The sequence below is a fragment of the Lissotriton helveticus genome, chromosome 1_1 (genome assembly GCF_964261635.1).
Source record: "Lissotriton helveticus chromosome 1_1, aLisHel1.1, whole genome shotgun sequence".
NCBI classification, from domain to species: Eukaryota; Metazoa; Chordata; class Amphibia; order Caudata; family Salamandridae; genus Lissotriton; species Lissotriton helveticus.
In genome coordinates this window covers 526,060,600-526,084,180 of record NC_136057.1, presented here as the reverse complement: position 1 = coordinate 526,084,180, position 23,581 = coordinate 526,060,600, and the positions used below count along the sequence as shown (strand labels likewise).

Below are 23,581 nucleotides of genomic sequence, written 5' to 3'. Positions count from 1 at the left end.
CTGGGGTTTCTTTATTACACAATGATAGAAGGACAAAAGAAAGAAATCACTACTATGTCACAATAGACCTTCTTCACATCAATCCCTAAGCAATTGCTGCTAATACAATTAGAATACACATATGTAGAACTCATATGTAAATCAGCATATAACCTGAGAATAGGAGACGATAGTTAGATAAGAGCAGTTAGGAAATAAGAGTTAGTGGAACACCTCACCAAGTTTCTACACATCCCGCTTCCACTTCGCCAGAGGGGAGTCCGTTTCTCCAGCAGAATCAGGATTCTCTGCTCCACTGTCACAGCTGCACGTCTGCACCGTGATGAACTACCAGTGGTCGAGACCCGAACACCCCCTTAAGTACAAGTGAAAGCGTTGGTCGAAGCTTCTAGCAAGCCTCACCCCCTGCTCCCATCAGATTCCTGTACCACCCGTGCCAAGGTCACAGCTTCAGCTAGCTAGGCGTCTGTTATGACTTCGAGGCAGAGTGAGCACATTCCTGCGACAAGAACCGGTTCCTGCTAGTATACGAAGTGTGAAAAACAAGTGAGAGGTAAAACATGACTCCTCACCCAGAAAGGCTGAGGAGATGGCGACAGCTTAGGAAATGGAGTCGCTCAAGCATAGGCCACTATTCCCACCAAAAGCCTGAATTAGTATGCAAGATGGCATTAGAGTATGCCAAAGCCAATAGGTAAGCCCTGCCTTTAAGCAAGATATAGTCAGTCACAGAAAGAACATTATCGAGTCCTATTTACAGCTAATCTATATTATGCAGACCTTCATAGCACTATATTAGAGCAAAATATACTGAGATGGTAGTGGGCAATGGTCATAATCAAGCCAATTATCCATAAAAATGGCTCAATCACTACACCCATCTAAGGAGACATGAACAGTCTGCACTGTGTTGAGTAGTCTGTGTTAGTACTTGTTTGTGCTGTGCTGACTGTGTGAGTGTGTGTTATGTTATCCCTGCCAGTGTGTCTGCTGTTTTATCTGCGTCAGTGTGTGCATGCAAGGAGTTTGCCTGTTGGTTAGAAGTTAAGGAGTTTTCCTTCCATGAGGGTTTGTTGTCTGGTCTGCGACTGTTTGCATAGGGGGATATCACGTGCCATTCGTCCTCCACACTTTGATCACTCCCCCCCACAAAGACACTTTACAAGTGAATGGTGTTCAATGTGTAGCTTTTATTACTTGTCAAATAACACCATCTTTATTTGTTGATAAAACCTCCAATATTGACCATTTTATTAAATCAACCAACCACCCATTATTGAACATAATGAGGCGATTTATACATATGCGCCACAGGTTACCATGTATTTACAATTCGGCAACTCTTGAGGCGTGTTGTACCAGCAGGACACAACCCAACCCCTTCTCAATTATATCCATTTGAGGTAACAATCTGTCGTCTACCCTTTAGACGCGGACAACAGAGCACTGCTTAGCACCTTCGTGGCACAACAAGCTCTCCCCATCTTGGTTCCTCCAAGCACCGGCTACTAGGGTAGGGCCGGAGAGTCCAGGACCACCAGCAGGACGGCCCCCTCTCCCGACAGCCCAGAGCCCCCAATGACTGCCTCCCTGCGGCAGGGTCATCAAGTTTCTGCCCAAAAAAGAGTCCCCAGCCTTTTTCTCTTGTCCGGGACCCCACCACAGGACAAGGAGCCAACTGGTGCTCTTGCACCCCCCCCCCCAACATCTGCTTCTTCGCTAAGGTCGTGCTACATTTTCTAGATCTAACGCAATGGCCCCCAGAATGGTTTGGACGAACACTTCCAACCCTGCCCTGGACAGATATAACCCTTCTGCCCAATACCAATCCGTATTTAATGCCTCCAGCAGGCTATGCCTAATGAAATGTATATGTGACCCTCTCAACAATTTTGCTATTTATGATTCATCTTTCTTACCGATGTGTTCCCTGCCGCTGATGGCGTGTCATCACCCCAAACTCTACGAGTGAGTACCTCTGACCAAAATATGGTGGTGTCTGGTAAGACCCTCCTGATCCATGAGAATGGGGAGAACAGAGACTCCTTCACTCCCCTCCTGCCCCCTGGGATCATGCTTTCACCCCCGAGTGAATCACCAGCACATCTGGAATGGGCATACCTTTGCCAAGCGCACTCTGCAAATGGGCTGTGACATCCTCCACACATTACCCTTCAATCCCTATCCAAATATGATTGACTTCCATGGCCCTTTGTGTCCTCTCTTCCCCGGATTCGCTGAACCATTGCACTGCTCTGTGTATGAATCTCCGCACCAGCATACTTGCGTCCACTGACTTGCCACCACTGCATGCGAGACCCAGGAGAAATAGAAAGAGAAAGAGGTGCATAATTAGAAAAACACTGAAGTCCAGGCCCCTACCTACACTAGCTGGGGTCTTACATAAGCTCAAAACATGATGATCTCCATCTGCCCACCGTCTTGATCGCCTCTGACGAGAGTCCCAATTTAGCTGCTGTAGTGGCCGCCCCAATATGAAATGAATGTGATGTGAAATGAGCAGTCTCCTCGCCCAACAGTTCTAGCGCGCGCTTACATAACAGCGTAAAATGAAATCTTGTCAGAGGTGTTCCATCTGCATTTAAGAGGAGCCTATCATCTCCGCACCCAGGTCTCATCTGCAAGAACTTCTCCATCAGCACCACCGGGCAATAACATGCCCCCTGAACAGCTCTTAGCTGTACCCACACACCTTTCCCCAGCGGGTCCGTTTTTGACCTCCTCACTCTCACCTGAAGTAATTCAGCAGCCACCATTACATCTCCCATGGCAATGCCCCTTTGTCTGTCCACCTTAGAGCTTGGTACAAGCTCCGATATTCGGAATGCCCCGAAAAAGGCTAAAGAATACGCTAATCTCAGCAATTGCACCTCATAAGGCGACATACACACCTGCGTTAACACTCCCAAGATATTCACCAACCTATTGGAGTCTATAGGTCTCCTGTTATCCTTCGCCCTTGGTGCCATCCGTTCCCAACCTTTTATTGCCCGTCTAACTCTTAGGTCTTTAGTGGGATCTGCTACCCCTTTTATTCCTGAAAAGAAGGCAATTGCAGACAACTGCCAGCGGACCAGAGCCAGCGACCTGCCATTCTCTCTCTGGTAAACAATGAACAAAAGCACCCCTTGCGCTATAAATTCCTCTGCACCCCCTTCTCCCTGCAGAACTGCTTAATATACCCGCCATGCCTTCTCATACATACTCTTAGTCTCGGATGCAACAGAAGCCGATATGAGGTCGGAAGCAACGGGGCACCAAGCTTCCACAAGCTTTACCGGAAGTGCGTCATCTGAACGTCCGCCTGTGGCCATCGCGCTCTGAATTCTGTTAACTTAAAACGAGACAGGGCGTCAGCTACTGTGTTGTCCATACCTGGTACATGTTTGGCAGTAAAATACACATTACGCCTGAGGCAACCCCGCACCAACTCTTTTAGCAAACGGAGTACCCACTGACATTTTGCCCTTTGGCTGTTCACCGCCAGAACCACCGACATACTGTCAGACCAAAACTCGATTTGTTTATTTTCTAGCAACAAGCTCCATACCTGAAGTGCCACAACTATGGGAAATAACTCTAGGAATGTGATATTGCGGACCAACCCCATCCTGACCAAATCCGCTGGCCAATGTTGCATACACCACTTTGATCCTAGCACTGCTCCAAAACCGACATTGCCCACCAAATCGTCCTTCACTTTTACCGATAGCCTAATGTGGTGGTGCTTCGCCCTTAAACCTGACATTGCCCTGGCTATATTCCTCGAGAAGACCCTGCCCATGGGTATCACCCTCAATGCAAAATTGAGTTGCCCCACCAACACCTGCAATTGGTGCAAGGTAACCTGCAAGCCCTTAAACACCCCTCCAAAGACGTTTGAAAAACTCTTATTTTGTCTTGTGGAAGTCTGAACACTCCTTCTACGGTGTCTACCTCAATACCTGAGAAAGTTGTGCGGGTCGTTGGGCCCTCCGTCTTCTCCTCCACCAGGGGCACCCCCAATGCTTCTGCAATACGCTGGTAGGCAACAAAGGCCTACAGACAAGCCGCAAATCTAGGTGGTCCCAGGAACAGAAAATCGGCCAAATAATACACCACCTCTTGCGTTCCTACCACATCCTGTACTGTCCATTCCAGAAAAAGACTAAATGTTTTGAATACTGCACATGCAACAGAACACACCACAGGCACGCCTAGGTCCATAAAGAAATGTCCATCAAACGTGAAACCCAGCAACCTAGTGTCATCCGGGTGCACCGGCAAGAGGCGAAAAGCTGACTCAATATCTGACGTGGCCATCAGCGCGCCCCTGCCTAGCCTCTGTAATTTTTGGATTGCTGTGTCAAAAGTGGTGTAGCGCACCTTACACAGTTCCGGATCTAGCCCTTCATTGACTGACAAGCCCGGTGGACTGGATAAATTATGTATAAGGCGGTATTTTCCCACTTCTTTCTTTGGTACCAGGCCCAGTGGTGAACAGACTAAGTCCTGCCTCAGCAACTGTTGAAAAGGCCCCGCCACCCTCCCCAGCGCTATCTCCTTCATAATTTTTTCCTGGGTCACCCCTGGATTTCTTAGCACAGACAGCGGATTACACGGGGGAACTGCAGTGGGCAGGGCACTAGACGGCATATGAAAGCCAGATTTAAACCCTTGATACAGAAATAGAGCTTCTACCCGCCTCTATTATCTGGCAAGCAGGCGGGCCAGCAAATGCAGGCGTATAGGGGTAGGCAGACTCTTATGATGATTGGGCAGGGTGGCCCTTGGGTTGAGTATTGGCAGGGATGCGGCGCTGCTCCTTGGGCTTTCCCACTTTTTTGTAACACTTAATCTCTGGGTGCCCAAGCATTCCACAGAAGGAACAAATGTGCTTGAACTTACATGCTGCTCCTCTATTACATTTGTTCTTGTTGAATTGCCAACACGCTTGCTTCTTATCCCCCGCTCCCCGGTCTCCCCGAAAGGAATGCGTGGACTTGCTGACTGGCGCGGCAGAATAAAACTCCCCATGCCATATATTAGTCTCCCACTGATCCCACGCTATTTCCGACCTCATCGCTTTCATCTGCCTGAATTTTGTGTCATATTGCAGCCAGGCCGTCCCCTGAAATTCAGAAGCTGCCCCATGAATCAATGACATGTAGCTTATCAACTCGGCCGCCAAAGTAGGAAACCTCTCAACCATAATTGCTGCATAGATGGCAAAACCAGTCACCCAGTTCTTGAACGAACATTCCACCCAAAAATTCTTCTGTTTCAATTCCCCATCTTTACCAGCTCTGCTTTTCCCATGGACCACACCCACATTGATCAGATCGAAAACGTCCACATATTCCCCTTTAAAGATCTTATCCCTGGTTTCCACTGGCACATGCCAAGTTATACTTGCTGATGGTGACACTGCCAATGATGCGGAACCATAAAGCACCGGGCTGTGTGAGAGGGGGGTCTGAGCCGACACCACCGTCGCCGGCGATCCTGACAGCGTCACTGCCACTAGCCCAACCCCTGAAGCCGCTGTATTACCCACTGGCCTTTGAGCCATTGTCGCCACCACCACAGGCAATTGTAGTACTCCTCCTGACTGGAAAAACACTTGAGCCACCCCACCCCCTTGTTGCGCGGCTACTAGCACTGGGGCCTGTGTGGTATCCGTCGGAATCTGCGTGGTAGCACTTGACGCAGCCCCCACCTTCCCCCTGCCCAGCTGGATTTGATTGGCTACTAGCCACGACCGCTGGCATTGTGGCTAGCGCCACACTCTGTGTAGCCCCCATAGAGGACAACCCGGCCTCCGCCGGGCATGTCTGTGTGACAACGCTAGCCATCTGCTTATTGTCCATGCATACTAGAGGCTGGCCCACTGCCATCGCCTCACCTGTAATGTTGGTTCGCGATTCCTGTTCGACCTGCTTGACCTTCTCCTGATGCGTGTCTTTAAAATGGTTTGGCGTCCGCCTCATGCGTTTTGGCTGGGAGGGCTCTTGCTGCAAGCTCGTTCGGCATCCTGATACAGAGTCCTCAGTGCCCAATCGATGCCTCCTTTCTTCACGACCTCCCATAATGCTGCCAAGGACCGAAAATCCTCCGCTGATGCCGAGGCCTCCTTGCCCCCACGTGTCCGCTTTGGAGGCATTCTGCCTACTAAGGAAATAAAGAGGAATTAAAGACTAACCAAGCCCTTTGTGCTCCTTTGACAGGCCTTGCACCAGCGCGCGTCCATCCTGACGTACGTTCCACGCCTCCTTGAGTCGAGCACTAGAGATACTTACTGCTCTAGTGTCACCTTACCCATGTCTCATGCACGTACATGTCATGCCTCCCTGGGTCGAGCACTAGAGATACTTACCGCTCTAGTGTCAACTTACGCCATGCCTCATGCACTTACATGCTATACCTCCCAGGGTCGAGCACTAGAGATACCTACTGCTCTAGTGTCACCTTACACCATGCCTCATGCACATATAATTTGAGAAATTGCCCTCCCCGTGGGATGCTCAGCATACCTATTGGCTGAATACCCTGGGGCTATCATGCAACCCCGCAAGCCATTAACATTCCCTGCCGTGCATCTCAAATCACCCCTCCTCTGGGAAGCGCTCGGTCTCTCACCAAACCACGAGCCCCATGCTTGCATGTCGTCGTGCAGCTAGGCCATGCCCATGTAAATATTTATATAATCTTTATCAGGCCCCATTTATACATTTATTTAAACAATGTGCCAAGGATCTCACAAAATAACGCGCTAACTGTAATTTATGACAAATGTACTGGTTCCGTCGATGAAAACATTGCGCGCCCCCTCCCAGGTGCCCAGCTACTTATAACACTGATTTTCACCTCCTCCAAACCTCCTATCTAATAATCGCCGAGCCGCTCATGCCCCATGCTTTAACGTACGGTGTTGCGCTCTATAACATGACCGCCATTCACGGCGCTACAGCGCCCACCATTAATATTTGAGGCCTTGGCGCTACAGCGCCAACCATTGCTATTTAAGGCCTCGTATGCCCAGCAACCATTTCCTACTCCCGCGGTCCTCTCCGTATTCGTGCATCTAAATGAGGTCCGCTCCTTTGTACGATTTGCCGTTCCCGGCGCTACAGCGCCAACCCTTAATATTTAATGCTTCGGCACCAACCATTAATAAATAAGGCCTCGTGTGCCCAGCAACCATCTCTCACTCCCGCGGTCCTCCTCCGTACCTATATAATAAAACACCGTGCGCCCAGCCTCTGTTTAGCACACACACGGATCTAATCCCCCTTGCATAACAGATGACTTGCCATCAGTGTCCCGCAGGCTTTCCCGCTCACTCTACTAGCACTTCAAAACCACCTCCATTAGAGCGTCAAATGCTCCCAGCACCAGCGATTCGTCTCTGCATTTTGCACAAAGGATATTACCCTTATCGCCCCGCATGCATCCCCACGCAATCTCGCCTTCTGTTTATATTTGGCAACACCCGCTCCGCAGCATCCCTAACCTGCTACGCCGTGAGGCCCCTCACCTTGAGAATCACCACCAGCGTCGCCGGGCCTTACAGCCCAATCCACGCCAACTGCAACTGCTCCAGCTGCACCTTTCCGGCAACCCCCAGAGGCAAGTGGACTAAGAGGGCTGCTCCCTCGAGACCCGCATTTTTATTACCTTCGGGGAGGAATCGCAGACACGCCTCCCTGTCGTTTCGCATTACCTTGCGACCCTCCCCATGACTAACTTCAGGGAAACGAAACCGTTCCCTCCGGCCCGAAATCCCACTACCTGCCACCCTCCCCTAGGCGCGGGGGGTGCCTCTCAATCTCTAAGTAGTTGGGTTTGCCTACTTCATTTACTACCTAGGTTAAACTCAGCCCCTACTTTTATTCCCCACCACTTTGAAATGTCACCAGCCACCATTAGTGAACAGCATACACAAGCTTATCATTAGCAAAAACAATCAACACTCAGACTCAAAAGTTTCATTTTTCTACAAAAATATTGAATGGGGATGCAGTTTGTGGAAGAGTGAGTGCCTGTACCCAAAGCTATGCTAAGAAGCAGGCGACCAGTGCAATTAATTATCGACTCACCGTATATCAAGACTGGTTGGGGACAGATTTACAATAACTGGCGCATCCCTGCATATCAGCAGGGATGCACCAGTTATTTTGCGTGACGTTGGAACCCCTTGCGCCACCATGAATGCGCCTTATTAACAATGTGGCGTACTGTGGCGCAAGTATAGAGAGATGCATCCGACATCGTAAAGGTGACTCAGTGCTGGAGTTTTGTCGTGGGGTGCCCTATACTTGGTGTGCTGCGTCACTCCTTATGCCTGCCACAAGCAGGCATAAGGTTTTGACGCGGCGGGAACGTAAAAGTGACTCAGTTAAATCTTGTAGATTTCACTGCGTCACTTTTACGGGGCTTCTTTGCGACGGAACGCCCACCCTGCATACATTATACCTGACGCAGGTATAATGTAGCGCAGGGCTTTACAACGTGACACATCTCGCTAGATGCATCACGTTGTACATATGTTCCATAGTAGTGCTTTGTTTACGCAAAAGTGACGCAACGACGGCGAAAAAGTGTCTCAAGGGGCTTGTAAATCTGCCCCATAGTCTTTAATCCACTACCATACTTTCGCTGGCCCTTTTTCTCGCTTTCCTCCTGCTTTCTTCCTTGGTGCCGTTTTTGCCGTCTTTTGCTTCCTCTTCATTCCAGGGTATGTGTTTTCCCCACTATTCGCTTGAAAAATATCTGATGCAGAAAAATAATGCCGGTCCCCAGAAATAAGTGCCAGTGCCTCCCACTGCCAACCACAGGCTCAAATTAAGCACTAGGGGAATGCTATTGGATTGTTGAAAGAGTTGATAAGGAAGGGAGTATGAGGCTAAAACTGCTATTTGCTGGAACAGGAGAGCAAATGACGATAGAGAGATTGTTAACATTTGAGCTAGGAAAGATCGCCAAGAACAGAGAGGATGCTGTGCATTTGTCCTTCAACCCTATGCTCTTCATGAACATGTAATCCCTTAGCAACTTTTATCCACTCATTTTGCTCAAGCATAGTTTCATGGTAACATATTTTGTTTATCATTTGATTTGCAAACTAGCGACTTTGTCGTGTGTATCACCTTTCATGCACCATATGCTACCACATAAGAGAATCACGCATTGAAAAAAATCCATAAATAAATATTATGTCTGCTTGCCTCATAATTTAGTGGAGAGCCACATATCAACTTTTCACTCGTAAAAAATAGAGTCCTTTCCCCACACTCCACTAGATTTTGTCTGTTGTGAACAGATCGCCTTAAACCTCATTAGAATTGAGTTCAAGGGTGTGAAGACTTTCCAAGTTTGACATTGTAAATGCCCTTGAAGGCCGTTTAGTTTCAACCTCATATGCAAATATTCGTACCTGCGTTTCTCTCCAGAGTGCAATAGCTTTAGGATTGTTGTTACTGGAGTGTGTAACATTTTGCAATTGCGCATGAATAGTGCTGGGTATTTAAATACTTGAAAATATTCAAACTAGTATGTATGAAAATCCAGAGGCCCCTTAGTCTCTCGAGCAAAGCCGACTTCAAATAATCATACTCATAGGTCCTTTTCATAAAAGATGAAAACGATAAGAGACTCTTAAATTGTCCCGGTCATCCTGAGGTTAGTTGCATGCTTCCTTGTGGTGGTGAAATAGCGTTGTGCCTTTTGCCTTTTGCTTACTAAGGCAAATCAAATGGGGTGAAATGACTGCAGTTTTGCTAGATTTGGGAGAAGGAAACCCGATTCACATAAATTTACCACCTGCTTGGAGCAAGTAGTAATTGCAAGAATTAAACACCATGTGATTGAGAATTCCATGTGATTTTACAACTGGATAAATTGGTCCACCATAGTAAATCCACAGGCCACTGGGTTTTATGTGTAATTGCACAGTACGTGTACAGATTTACTGCATGTGAACCATAGCTAGTTTCATCCTTTCCATCTCCTCTATATGTCTGTAGAATAAAGAAAGGAATAGAATTCTAGATGCCAGACATAGGGAGGTTAAAATACACAATTCACTGTATATAAAATATTACCTAGTATTCTCTGCCTCATGGATGTGCTCAGTTTCGTCATCACAGATCTGCACAACTGTACCCAAATGTGAGACACTGGTAATATTGGAAGAAAACTATTACAGGCTATCGAGACTAGAATGTATGTTTGATGGCTGAAGAATACATCACTCAAAAGAAGGTGAAATATTGAACTTCCAAAAAAGTAGAGGAGTTTAGATCACCACTGAACTCACTTGCATCAGTCTTCGATGTGGTGATTAAATCAGTATGTTTACAAAATATAATCCTTCCTGAAAACTCACCCTTCCCAACTTGTTTGGAAAATCCCCTCCTTACTTTCTCCTCATCAGAAGACCACTTGTCTCCTACTTTTACAAAATGTCCATCATTAGATTCTTGCTTGCTAAATTTCTGCATGTTCCACTCTTATGTTTTGCAACCCTCCACCTCCCCATCCTTATACCTCAATTTACCTTCTTTTTACCATCTCCCACCTTCCCAATGTGCAGTTGGCAACCTTTTCTGTGCCACTATGGATGAATTTATTAAAAAATACCTACGCCTCTATTCTACTCTTTTCCTTCAGAGTTCCTGGTATTCCTGCTATTCCTAATCACTCACTCCTTTCAGATGGGGTTTCCTCATAATGCTTTCCACTCTTATTTGACTGTTACTGAAAGGTATTTCATGAGAGGGTTCCAAAGGATGGGTCAGAGAGCTTACTTATGTGGTATGAATGAACCTATTTTATTGGGGCAGCCACAACTACTCTCCTGTACCCATTTTGCAAACAAGACCCACAAGGCTTTTTCCCTCCTTCAGCTTATAGTGCAGAGAATTGGCCAGTACTCTGTGTATTATTGCCAGCAGGGTGCCTCCAGAACTCTCCAAAGGAACAGGACACCAGGTAACAGTGATAACTAAACTGATAAATGAACTCCTGCAAGCCTTTTTCAGTTTTCTCAAACTGAGTTGATAATTCTACTTATATTGCCCTGTGCTTTGCATCACATGTAAATATTGCAGAAGTTAATATTATTACTCTCACATGCAGCCAAATGCTTTACATTGTTGAGTGTTTAAATACATTGAAACTATATATACTGATTACAACATGATAAAGTTCTCACACATTCTGTTGTTTGCCTGAAATGTTTTTCACCACCCTTAGCATTGCTGACTCCTCCCTTAGCCAGGGACCCCACGTGGTCTGCCTGTATATATCCTTGCCAGTCTAGTTCTGTGCCTCCTTTAAAATCGTCATAATATTTACCCACCTCAAATCCTGTGGCCTATGTCTTTAATATACTATTATTATTACTGCACCCCCTCGCCATATCTTTCTCAGAAAAGTCCATGGCTTCTTCACCCAGAGTTTAACATGCAACTCAGTGATGGACACTTTACCTCCTGTTGCTCTTTTGTGTGCCATCAGACCAATATCCCTTTTTCTCCTTTGTTCATATGAAACTTAAATAGTCACTATTCATTTGTCAGAACTCATAGGACAGTATTCATGTGTACGCTTCCCCCTTCTCATTGCTTGCATTCTCATTCTCTTCCTGTATCCTACGATCATTCACACACAAGAGCCATTGGATCGCGTCAACTTCTAACAGATTCATGCCGTACTCATAACACAATTTCACAAATAAGTAACTTCTTGAGCCAACAATCCTTCCCTTGAATCTCACATGATCTTCGTGTGAAAGTAGACCTCTTTACAAGACTCTCTTTTTAAATTTACTTTTCGATTCAGCTCTAATGAGAGTCTCAAATTGCGCCAATGACTACTACACACTGCTCATTGCCTGTTGTGGACGTCTCCACCTCACATTCTATTTTGGTTTATATTAGAATATAGTTAGCAAAATATCATGGCAGAAATATTGTGACAAAAATATAATTTACAAAAATATCGTCCCTTAAGGTGTAGATTTACTATTTTTTAGCCCAACGGGGCAAAATATTCCTGTGACATAATATTTTGTTTACCATATTCTGATACCATGACTCTAGTTCACAAGGAATATAATCAATGCCCTAGTCTTTAGCACTATGGTCTCGTTGTTCAGCCTTCTCCACTATCCACAGCCTCCACCACTAGTGCTACCAACACCTGAAAATGGCTAATTTTACCCAACGGACCCAGCCCATCAAAGACATATCATCGTGCCTCGCAGACATTTTCATGCCCCACAGAATACTAAAATTGCTAAAACAAGTTCCTAATTCTTGAGTGGTGTTCTGCTCAAGACCGTGGCCCCTTGTGCAAGTCAGTGTCCTTTAGTCCCGTTTCATTCACAAATCAACATCACCTGAAGGCCTTCAAATCTACAATAGATTTCTCAGATTTAGGTAACTTTCCATACTCACACTGCAATATGGTACATTTTCTCCTCTTGAACCATGATCTGCAATGTCCTCGTACTCAATGAGCACTACTACTGCCCTTATTTTCTGATTAGTATTCTGTCACTCCACTAATTTGCCAACTGATGCACAGATGTCATGTTCACCATATGGCTTCTCTCTCTCCCCTCTGCTACCTAACCTTTTCACTCAGGGTATCCAACTAGGTTTAACCCCCTTCAAACCTTTGCCCTATCCAAGAAGCAATTTATTCTGCCCGTGGCCAGCTGCAGACAATATAGCCCAGGCAAACCCATCAGTTTTAGCCCAAGTCTACCAGAGCTCCTGGCCAGAATGTCCAAGGCCATAGAGTCATCAATTGGCTTGCCTCCTCCAGTTCTCCCTTGGGCCATGTGAAAATCATGCTAACCTCCAAAGGAAGTGTGCACCCACCTGGTGGCACAGAGTGGGAGGGTGAGGCCACACACCAAGTGGCATGTGGAGGTGGTCTCCCCTAGGCCAGCACTTTATATACCTCCTGGCAGCAGCTGAGGGACACTAGCTGGGGTCCCAACGGAGACAAAAGCTTGGCTCAGAGAATGACTTTCAATAGATCGCAGTGAGCTGTTCTGTTACATACAAAACCTGAAGCAGAATAAGGTAACGCATGAACGCTTTATTGGTGAGCGCCCAAGAAACATGCGGAGCAGGAATGCTGCTGGAGATCCATACTCAAACCTCAAATGAGGCTGGCTAACCCAGACCAATTGAAGCTCCAAACCACAGCTCTGCAATGTTGTTGTTGTTCAGGGGGATTCTGACATGAACACCCAGTTCTGGATGCCCTGCCCAGGCCCACCTGAGCATTGACTTGGGATCCTATCAGAGTGTCCAACCCTGCCATATGAGGGAGCCCTCCATGGGCCTGTGAAATCCTGTGCTGGTCAATTTGGGACATCACAGCCCAGGCCTGTCACAGCACTTAATTGTCAACACCAGCGTTTATGGCAGTCTGTCATATGTTGGCGCTGTTGTCTGATTTAGAGATGAGTTCTTTATTAATCCATCACACATTACAAGTGACTAATTCCTATAGCTTTTAGGGGCCTAGAATAGTCTGAATTGTCACACTTGTAGAAGTATGATCATTAGCATTTGTTTTGGTACTGTCGTTGGCAGCGCTGGCAGCGGAAATGGGTGGTGTAAGTTGCAGCAGAATCCTGATGAGTGCAGCATATATCGAAGTTGCAACTCATCATGATCTAATGATTGTTCATATGCAGGAAGGGACACCTTCCTGCAAATGAACAATCATTGATGGTGATTTGCTCTTTCTATGTGTGCTGCAGAATGCAGCACACATAAAAACTGAAAAAAACTAGGAGAAATTAATAATTTCTCCTCGTTGTGCCAGTTTAAGACCAGGTTTTCCCTGGTCTTATTTTTAGCGCAGCCCCATAATTACGCCAGCCTTGTAAATATGGGGCAGTGTCAACATCTACGGGTGTTGTGGTTCAACGCCCACTGCAACACCCATTGCCCTCCCCTTTCATACTAAGTGCTGTGTGAAAGCAGCATTATTTACAAGGTGGGGTTAAGCCAAGTAAGTGTATTAACTCTACAATTTGATGGGCGTGCGCGGAATAACAAAGTCCAGAAAGTAGAAATAAGTTTTAACTTAAGTTCCTTTATTTTTCAATCAGTGTCAAAAAGCTTTAAGTTCCAGCCAGCGCATTTCGTTCTCCGTGGGAGAACTTCATCAGGGGTCCTATGGAATTTTGCCGTCCAGTGCGAAGCCTAGTAATGTATGAGGGTCACAAATCTAAAAGGTGTGTGGATCAGTCCCGACCTCACATACGACCTAGGTTCTGGCTAGTAGTTAACACTTTTAAGAAGGCCGAGAGTAGATGCCACAAGCTCAAAGGTAGATATGTGTGGATCCTAGGTACATCCCTGCACCGGATCGGAGTCTATTTAAAGATTCAGTTTGTTCTGTTGCGCTCCCCACTCGGGAAGCTACGGCAGTCTGTATATTCTCAAGCATATCGGCAAGGTTTCAAGTCTCTGAGATTAAAAAGGCAGAACCATTAAATGTAGTAAGGTCTCCAGGCAATATTTTGGAGTCTTATGAGGGGAAAAGTTCCCACGGCTTTATTGAGCCTGTTCGTCGGGTCAGTAGTTCGGTGTGCCGAGTGGCTAAACGCTGCCTTGTGAATATGGCGAAGGGGCTATCACCACAAGAATGTCATAAAAAGTGACTTTCTGGTGGCGATTACCCTTGTAAATATGCCCCCCAGTTTCTTTCAAAGAAAGAAACGTAATTGCCCACAGCTAGTCATAACAGCAGAACTTTAGTTACAGGTACCACAGCCTAAACCTTTGAAGTGACATTAGTGCGGCAGTCTTAGCTTTTCTACTGATTCCATCTCTACCCCTCCAGTTCACTGTTAGGCCCAGAAAAAGGACGTGGAAAAAGAAAACACTGCTCAACCTCCAGAATTATTCTCTGGGTCTGACGCCCTCTGGAGCCAAGACTGACTGGTTCCTACAGCTATGTGCATTATAAGTAGATATGCAGTGCGGGGCCCATGAAAATGATGGGCGTGGGGCAAATAACTGCAGCTGTCCCCTTGTAACAAACAGCCTTGGATCAGAACTATTGCTACAGGCTGAAGCGTTGTCACATTTATCACAAAATAAGTTGAACTATGCAAACCTCTGCAGTGCATTCTTGTGTGGTGAATACATTTTTTAAAAGAAACCATAACGCGTCAAATTACTTATGTGATCAAACAAAGCAGCAGCTTCCCAGTCCCTTGTTTTGCCAGGATTGTTGAGAGTTTATCCTAACTTCAAAGCTTTCCTCCCACTCTAACCATGTGTTTTTTTATGCAGCATCTGGACACGTGGATTCCTTCCCGAGAGCCCTGCGTGTTCTGCATGTGCCTCGATAACAGGACAATAAACTGCACAGCAAGGCCATGCCCTACAGTCAAACGTAAGAGGAGCAAAACCTTATCCTTCTCTGCCTTTCTCTTCTGCCTTATCTGATCAAAAGCAACCCCTGTTCACAGACAACTGGTTATTGTCTTCCCGCAGCTGCTGTGTGTGGTCCCTGTGAAGTCGCCAGATTAAAGAGGGAGTCTGACCAGTGCTGTCCACAGTACGAATGTGGTAAGTGTCAGCAAATCCAACTGGCTGTAGTCCAGAGCTGTGCTGTTTGTGCATTTTTGACAATGACATTGAACGTGACAATATGGTATGGTATAATAAGGTATGAGCATTTATGTGACGTTTATTTCCTACATCCCCAGAAGGCGCTGCTTACACATAGAAGCTTACTTCACAAAGTATTCCTGATAGACCCCGAAAGGAGGGGAGGTAGAAGAGGTCGTACCAGTGGGACGGGGAAATGAGGGTAAAACAATATTTTTTTTAAACGTACTTCTCGTAACCCCAATAAACACCGACGGCCTCCTTGGTGCTTCACTCCCAGCTGTCTCCGGAAAGGCACATGGTCCCCGCCCGATCCAGATGCTGCTCTCACGCCATGAGAGCAGCACCAGGATTGGTCTGAGGGGCCTGGTCTTCCGCTCAGACACTGCTTGGGAGATTGCGGCTTTTCTCCAACCCGTCTGTGAACACAGCTGTGTTAGAAAAATAGAAGTGCGCATGTCTGTTTGGCCGGACTCAGAAAGCAAGCCAAACTTACATATGCACTTCTATGTGCCCACCACTCCTGCTTGTCATGGCCCCGCCCGCACGCACTTTCTGCCAAAGGCCATCACAGAAAAATACAATTATATTATTTTGTAAATATAATTTTATTTTTCTGTGACTAACTCTGACCAGAGGGGCGAACCTCCTCTGCCATTACAGAGGAGTTGCCCCCCACTCTATCACAAACTGCCCCCGCCTGTGGAAGTGTAACTGCAAAGAGGTAAGGACCCCAGGTAGACTCTTCACGGCCCACTGAAAGAGTTGTGGTACTTCACCTGGAGTGACCGGGTTCATAAACCCTGTTCCTGATCCTTCCTGGCCCGGAGACACTGGGCCTGTTTGTACTGATGCAGGGGTCCATATGATGACTACATCAGTACGGGGGAGCAAACACTGCACTTCTCGAGCACAAGCCTGCTCTGCGCCCCTGCCTCTTCACACTACCCTCCACCTTCAACTGGCCCTCCCATTGACAGTTTTCCACCTTCTTAGAATAGGTGTAGGATGGCAGCTTTTTTCACTGAAATCAGGGCTAAGTACCCAGAATAGGTAAACAGGCAATTCCTTTTCTAATGAAAATTGTAATCACTGGAACCTGGTGTAGGGGAAATGGCAGAAAATTCTTAATATTAGTAATCACGGCCTATCTGGGCTAAACCTACTAGTCCTTTCCAGGTGTGGCACCTCAGGAGAGGTGTGCTATGCTGGGTAGCCACCGCCTGGTCTGATGTTCCCTAGCAACTAGACAAGGGTAGCGAGCTCCTCAGTGAAGGGGAGCAGCATTTCATCGCTGTCCCCATAATTGCAGTCGGGGCTGAACAGGGGGCTTAGATTGCCTGGTGACAGTGTACCACTTCTATTTCTATGAAGCTTCGAAGGTACTTTTTGTTGATATTTAGTTGTTCCTTTGACTATTCAGTCAGTCAGTCAAAAACTTTTATTTCGGTTAAAAAACATAAAAAGGCATGTTTACATACATCAGTGCTATTTGTGCATAATTATACATGATAAGGGTGTTAAAATACCTCATAGGACCAACGTGCATTATTACAAAATAAAAAGATTTAAAAAGAGGGTACATGGATAAATATCTCGAAAATGCTACAATGGATCCTGCCAGGCTACCCGGTTTTCTGTGGTAGAGGGGGACCTCCTCATTTTTGCGTCAAGGTGCCCCATGGGGAATAGTTAATAGGGATGCCTTTTTTAGTATTGCGCACCTAATAAACCACATAGACAACAAAAATGTAGACGTTGCATATACTGTCATGAATGCGGTGTCAGTTTTAAGAATTCTATAGGTCTCCCTATAGTCTCTAATGCCCCTGGACTTACAGAAATGAATTATCCATTTTGCTCTTGCCCTAGAGTACGAGGGGCAGAAGAGCAGGACGTGCAGATCTGTCTCTCTGCTTCCCCGGCGTCCTGGGCAAGTGCTTACTGAGGGTGTGGCTTTTGACCACTTATCTGTGACATCCCTAAGGGGGAGTGAGCCATGCCTAAACTGGATATAGAGTTTCCTGGCCAGGGGAGGCTGCATATCGTCCAAAAATCTCTCAAAGTTGGGGTGGACCTTGATTTCTAGGAAAGTGTTGGTCAACCTAACCAGGGAAGAACTTGATAATAAGAGGGCCAAACCATACTCTCTCAGTGCCATACTCAAACTTTTTCTAGATAGCAAGGCGCAGGTCTCCTCAGGGGAAGACCACAAATCCCCCCTGCCTAAGGCCTTAGAGAGGTACCGAATGTGCTTTATCCATGGTATTTTCCCCGCACCCCTGCTTACTAACAGATCCCGTAGATCCTCCCTGTAACTCTCCAATTCTGGGGTGGCCCAAAGTCGTCTCCAGTATAACAACGGGCGGTTCGAGACGACATCCTGGATAGGGACCAGGCCCAGATCCAGCCTTAGAGGAGTGAGGGGTGTACTCTCGGGTAACCTCAGGAGTCGTCTCATAAAACTGTTCTCGGTGAGGGAGAGGGAGGCCGCACTTACGTGTCTCCATAGGTCCGCGCCATAGAGTGCGCCACCTGTCGCCTGGGCTTTATATATTTCAACGGGAGGTCCCACCTGTTTGAGAGAGGATTCATTGTAGACTTTTAAAATGCCACCCGAGGATTGGGCGAGTTTCAGGTTGGCTTTAGTGATCTGCGAACCCCAACTATTCATTAGTTGCATAACATCCATTTTAATTTATACGTTATAGGGCTCAAACATCTTTCTTTACAGTTCACAAATTTATTAAAAATTTTAAAATTTTATTTATTTTAATATTCTCTGCCATTTTCATATTTAGATTTGTTTTTATTATTTCCATTGCAGTTCATTTTCGCTGGGTGGTATTGTATTACGTAAATAACGCTTCCTTTGCAAAAGTTGCAATTGCAACATATTGGCTAGAATGTGCTACTGATTATAAAAGGTGTCATGTTCGTTTCTTAAGCCCATTCAGTGCTGGCCACGTTCAGCGGACGTTGCGTGCACTACCTCGGTAGTGCTGCGCACGTCCGCTGAACGAATAGAACGTTCCGCACCAGCGCTGAACGTTTAGCGCAGCGAAGGGGTTAATATCAAATGTGTGAGTCCTGAGGAAGCGCCTGCCCAGTTGTTGAACACAAATTTCGTTTGGCTGTAGTTGATTATTATTTTCATTATGTATCCAGGAAGTTACATACCTTTGCTCGGAAGCAGCATGATGAATAAAATTAAACAAGGACTGGCAAAGCCAATAGGTCTGCCGTCATCATTTTGGCTTTGTCCGTGTTTTTGTTTTTTCATGGTTTTGCAAAAACGATTGCTAGCGAAGCTGCTGCTCCCTGATCAATCTAAAAAATATCTAAGATCAAAAATATTATTTGTCTCACAATGCACACATTGACATAGAAATCTTTGGATCTTAAGGAAACTAGCCTATGTGTGGATATTCTTCTTGTGAAAGGATGAAATAACATCACTCACAATGATATTAGCTAATGGCTGAAGTGAGCTGACCCATTCCCTAATGCTGTATGCTGTATCCGAATAAAGATATTGAATTGAATTGAATTGTATGCTGTAGTGGGTGGAAGAAGAATGTGAGTGGCACAATAAGAGAACCAATGAATAAAGAGCGGGCTAAAAGAACCTATCAGTAAATAGATTATACATTAGTTTGGTAAAATCAGAACGGTCTTGGTTTAAGCTAGACCTAAAAAATATTTGAGAGAGCACAATATTCAGATACTATTTTGCAACTGAAGTGGGGGAGAGATGGTTTGTGGAGTATTTTAGAAATCAATATACCACCTGCTCTCCTTGCATGGTTAGTATGTTTTCCCAAAAAATAAAAGGCGCTGCTCAAGCGGTATGATGGTTCCTTATTCCCTTTGTCCATTAGAGAAAGCGAAATAGTATAATGGTCTAGTAATGCAGTATGTGAAGGCCTTTCCATGCCTTTCTTGGTATATGCACTGGTTTCCGCTGCTCTTTCATGTAGAACTTTAAAAGACCATGCCTTTTCTTAATAATTATAGTAAACGTGTAGACTAGACAGCTATTATTGGCTTTCGAATCGACTACTCAATTCATGTTACCTCGGACTAGTTCTATTGGAGATTGACCGCATCCTAGGTCAGAGAAGGCTATGACTGACTAAGCTCCAAGAAACCAGAAAAGTTATATGTGCACTTTAATAACAAATATTAAACATAACACGAATAGGAGACAACTGCTCTAATTACCTGCTACTTTATACAGTAAATATACAGTGCGTGTAGCACAAAGGCTGTGATATATGTACTAGGAATATATACATCTTATAAGTAAACAAGGGACCTTACAAGTGTCTAAACCTTTCTACATATTTTGTGCTATGTTTACATTGCAGTGCCAACAATTAAAAGAAAATTATCCTAAAGAATTGACAACCACCCATAATTGGTTCATTAATAGACAGATCTGTAGCCTGAGTAGGTTTGCAATAAAATCACTGTTTTTATATCTTGCAGTAAAAGATGAGTACTGGGGTGTGAGTAATTCCCACTTGCCTCTCAATCACAGGAGAGTAGACGTTAACCAGCTAATTCTCAACTGTTCATTAGTTTCTGGAGTAGGTGAATGTAAACTAGGAATCTGTAACTTAAATTGTTCTCCGATATCCTGTTTCCTCATCTGTGTCTACCTGAGATGGATCCAATGGCCCGATGTACAAAGATTCCTAATTAGAAATAGTAAATTGCAAAAAATAGCAATTTGTTATTTGCAATTTCGTATTAGGAATCTACTAATATGGATTCAGTAGAGGTGAGTGCAAAACGATTTCTAGCAAATGCATTGGTATTTTTTTAACCAACCTATGTAGTAATAGGATGGTTCACAAAATACTGATTTGTAGTGGTTCGCAATTCAACCTACCTCAGTAATATGCATGAGGTAGGTCGCAAATTGAGTCCCGGTACGATTGGCTAGAGTCACAGGCATGGTGGCCTGCTGGGGTCAGCAGACGACCATGTCTGTGATAGCTTTTAAATAAAGAAATCTTGTTTTTAAACGCAGCCTGTTTTCCTAAAAGGAAAATGGGCTGCATATACAAAAAAATAATAATTTTACAAGCATATTTAGAGGGAGTCAGTGGTCCCCTGGGCAACGACCAGCCCCCTAAAAAAACATTTTTTAACCGTCACAAAGCAGAAGAGGTACCTTAGTGACCCCTTCCAGTTTGCAAATGATTTTGTTGTTTTGCAACTGATTTTGGTCGCAAAACATTAACACATAAGTTAAGGTGTCATTATTTGGAAGGGATGCCCTTCACATCCCCTTTCAAATACCAATTCTATATTGTATCTGAAACACAAATTTTGATGCTCTAATGTGTTCCTGAATCACAGTTTGGGTTTTGTACATTAAAAGAAGCAATTTTGTGATCTCAAAGGCTCAAATTTAACCTCGTGACTGTAAAATCACGTTGTACACCAGGCCCTAAGTGTTTCTGTTTATAAAATGCATTCATCCCTACCTCGGATGGATGGACATGTGGCCTTAGTAAGTTTCCGCTTCGCTCCTGCACGTGAGGGGTGTCAATTTGCATGGCTTCTGTTCATTCTAACACATTTCTGTGATACTTAAACTCTATACCAGCGCATCATGTTCACCATCGCACGTTCCTGTGCCAGCACTCAAGACAATCAGCTCTTCTCGTACAGGGCTCCATCGAGTGATGGACCTTAAAACCGTGCATGCTTTTCTGCCTGCTGCAGCCTGAAACCTTTCAAACAAGCAACAGCAACATGAGGACACATTGGCAGCAGCTGTGCAAAGTACAAGATATAAAGTATAAAGTTAATTTGGAAACATCTTGTCTGAGTTCTCTATAATGAATATTATTGGACCATGGGAGAGCGGAGGGCCTTCCTTCACTATCTTTGATCTGTCTGCTGCAGGCTTCAATAAAATAGGTGGTTAGAAAAACCGCATTCGAAAATGACATTGACATGTGTTATTCCCCACATAGTTCAGCTGCATCTGGTAACATTGCAATTAATTAATTAACAATGCAGTGTATTTTTCCTGTTGTCATGATTCTGAATTCTGGGGGAGCAGTTGTCTTCTAATGTACAAATTATTACAACAAACTTAAAACCAAATCTATACATAAAAGCAGTATAACCCCTCGCTCAGAAATTATGATCCGGCTCAATCAGAAAACACACTTTGATCTGTCCCAGAATCCATGAGATCGAAAGTTGGGACAGAAACGGATCTCTGTATGAATCAGACGAATGTGCATTCCTGCACTGAGTTTCACATAGTGAGCTCTAGCTGGGTGTTAATATGTAGAGGCCTCAGCACACTTTAGAATCATATGTGTATGTTGAGGACTCGTTGAGGAAAGAAGTGAGGCCTAGAGCTAGGATTTGTGGTCTGGAGCGGCACCAGGGGCACCCCTAGTTACTGTGTGTCGCTACCATCAGCTCACCAGGCTGAGGAGGCCTGACAATGGTAGAAGCATGCTGATCTTTGCAGCAGGCATGCCTTCGTACCTTTCCCTTGTACTGAGAGAGCGGTGTACTGTCCTCGCCTGCTTAAATTGGCCTATCAGTCCACTGCAACAAGAACCTTTTCTACATGTGTATAGGTTATGAATGTTGCATAGTTCTTTACAATTTACATACACAGCAGATTATGAATGGAGTGTGTAGACATTGTTTAACTGTGTCGACCAGGAATCCAGTTTTAATTGCCTGCGCATTATTCGTACACAAGATAGAGGCTGGAGTGAGCCTGCCGTACAGCAGTATAGGTTGCTGTGTCCTACAGAGCAGCCGTGCCGTCCTTTTTAGTGGTCTAGACTCTAGCGTTTGAGGGATAGGAGACAGGGAGTACATTTACAGTGCAGGGAGTGCCCTTCTCCCATTCCTGCTCCATTCTTCACTCAGCGGTGTTACCCGTAACAAGTTAGATTGTAATAGAGTGGGAATGTTTCTCCATGGTTTTTGCTTTCTTTGGGTTTTCCTTGGCAGTAAGTTTTCAGCCCACCCTTCATTCCTGCTCACACTATGGTCCAAAAACTGGGGCTGAGCCAGTCTGGAAGGAATACTTAAATAACCATGCACTGTGTGAAGCCTGCCTGTAAATTCCAGAGCAGCACCAATGTAATCCACCAACTTGGTGAACCGGGTATAATGATAGGGCTGAAACCTGTAGTCATTGTACCAGGAGTTCTCAATAACCAAGTACAGCACTGAAGACCCAGAAAGACCTTTGAGTGGCAGCTTTGGAGCCACTGACTGCCAATTCTCATGCCAGGTTTGGGACCAGAATCTTCCAACAGTTTGGATCTTCCCAGGAACAGCTGCCAGAAGCTATCTCACAGGAAGGAGTCTACTAACAACTTTATGGGTGCATGAGGGTGCCCCTGCACAAAATGAACCATGCCTAGAAGAGAGGGGATCGAGGAGCTGGTCAAGAAGCAAAGAATACTGGCTTATGAACCAGGGTAGGATCAGCATCACCAGCCCCTGCAGTGAGACAAGTGTCTTGGTCCCTTTACAGATTCCCTGGAGTAGTAGAGTGTTTAGCTCTTCAAGAAGATGGCGTGCCTGTGATGTGACTCTGAAGTATCGGAACTGCAGTCAGCAGTCATCAAAATATTCCCAAAGCGCCTAGACAACTTGGCACTGAGAGGTTTTGTATACACAGTGACAAAAACTTTTCATGACTATTCACTTTTGGGACATACTTTTCCTTTTTATCGAGCATGACCCACTTTAATATATGAAGCAGCCTGTCCTGTGGGCTGAAAAAGCACAATTTAGGGATAACCTAGTAAACATGTAATAGTTATTATCTAGCATGACCACTTTAATATGTGAAGCACCGGGGCCCGTGGGCTTAAAAAGCACGCTTTAGGTGTAACCTAGCATTCATGTAATAGTAGGCTTTTCTA

General features: G+C 45.3%; 1 protein-coding gene across 1 annotated transcript in view; it reads left to right on the top strand.

Annotated features, from left to right (window-relative positions):
- Window positions 1-23,581, top strand: part of VWF (von Willebrand factor) — a 1,169,185-nt gene that overhangs the window by 827,163 nt on the left and 318,441 nt on the right. The window contains exons 39-40 of the mRNA XM_078673989.1: window positions 15,333-15,435; window positions 15,537-15,611. Coding sequence (XP_078530115.1) covers window positions 15,333-15,435; window positions 15,537-15,611 — 178 coding nt within the window. The remainder of the gene's footprint in view (window positions 1-15,332; window positions 15,436-15,536; window positions 15,612-23,581) is intronic.